The 1,492-nt window shown below is 65.8% G+C and overlaps 1 protein-coding gene across 1 annotated transcript in view; it reads right to left on the reverse strand.

The window, feature by feature from the left end:
• Nucleotides 1–1,024: 1,024 nt before the first annotated feature.
• LOC120227694 (zinc finger protein 628-like) overlaps nucleotides 1,025–1,492 on the reverse strand; it is a gene marked incomplete at its 5' end in the record, with an annotated part of 5,039 nt that continues 4,571 nt past the window's right edge. Inside the window, one exon of the mRNA XM_039225752.1 lies at nucleotides 1,025–1,077. Coding sequence (XP_039081683.1) covers nucleotides 1,025–1,077 — 53 coding nt within the window. The remainder of the gene's footprint in view (nucleotides 1,078–1,492) is intronic.

Genomic DNA, 1,492 nt, shown 5'->3' on the forward strand with positions numbered 1-1,492 from the left:
GGGTGCTCAGCGGGCTGGCACAGGGCAGATCTGTGTCCGAGAGGAGGGAGGGAGTTGTGCCGGGGTCGCCCCACGGCCCTCCAGCTATGAAAAACCTTTCTGACCCTGAGGGTAGAAAGAAGGCAGCAGAAAAAGAAGGGACCGAGCCAGAAAGCCGCTTAGGAGGGAGCGATCCCTTTCCAGGAGTCAGAGCAGGCTCAGGCAGGCGGCTGAAGCCGCCCCCAATGCCGCCCCCCACCCAGGCCCGCTCCCCCCACCCCCGCCGCCTGCTCTCACCTTCAGCATCTCCAGCACCAGGGGTTTCTCGTCTTCCCTCATCTCCCGCACTGACAGGTGGCTGGGGGCCATGGCAGCCCCCAGGCTCCCGCGCCCCCGAAGGGAGCAGGTGTGCACCTGGTGAAAACAAGCAGGTCACTGAAGGGCACCTCTGGTCCCCACCGCGCCCCGGGGAAGGGGACTAGCAGCAGCGTGTCCCAGATCAGGACACTGGGAACGCTCCGGGCCCCCAAGCGAGCGCAGCAGAGGAATCACCCTCCACCCGGCGACCTATGTCACATCTCCCGCCCGCCCGCCCGCCGCTGTGCTCCGCCAGCTCCCCCTAAACGCCCTGTGGACGGGACGTCAGCACGCTGCAAGCCGGGACTCGCTCCCAGGCTCAGGGGCTGCCCTGGGGACTCAGCGGACCCCCCCCCCCCCAGCCAGGGCATAGGCCACGCTCCCCGCCCCACAGTCGTACCCGACCCGCGCCACAGCAGCAGGCACCAGCAAGAACCTGTGCGGGTGGCTTCGATCCTTTCACGAGATGTGGGGCAGCAGGGTCGGGAAGGGGTCGCCTGCGGAAGTGACGTTGGGCTCGCGCTCAGCGGGGGCGGGGCCTGTGCTCGGCCTTAGCAACGGTTGCCAAGCATCGCGGCAGGATTCTGCGCTGGGGCTGGGAGGGACCGGAGCTGGGCCCTGCGACCCCGCGGGGTTGGGGTAGGGGGCGGAGACCGGAGCAGCCGCAGGCGGGTGGCAGGCGTGGTACTTACCGGGCGGCTGCGGAGGAGCGCACGTTCTCTTCCCGACCTTCCCTGGTTGCTAAGCAAGCGGAGAACCGCGTGGGGAACCGGGGATGGGCGGTGATGGGACTGAGTCAATTCTCATTGGCTCCGGGGCACTCACGGGAGGGGCCGTACCCTGGGCCCACTAGCTCCCAGGCTCCCTGCCCCAGGAACCTCCACCACAGCCCACCTGGACTCCCACCCACCCATGTTTCAGATGAGGAGAGTGGTGGGGGCGACTTACAGAGAACAAGCAGAACCAGCATTCTAGACTCTAATGCTTCCCCGCTACAGTGACTACTGCATCTTTTTAATATTTTTAATGCGTACTTATTTGAGAGAGAGAGACAGAGGCACTCCGCACGAGCGAGGAGGGGCAGAGGAAGACACAGAAGGAGAAGCAGGCTCCAGCCTCTGAGGCGTCAGCACAGAGCCAAACGTGGGGCTCAGAC

The sequence above is a fragment of the Hyaena hyaena genome, unplaced genomic scaffold, assembly GCF_003009895.1.
Source record: "Hyaena hyaena isolate Hyena2069 unplaced genomic scaffold, ASM300989v1 scaffold_2918, whole genome shotgun sequence".
NCBI classification, from domain to species: domain Eukaryota; kingdom Metazoa; phylum Chordata; class Mammalia; order Carnivora; family Hyaenidae; genus Hyaena; species Hyaena hyaena.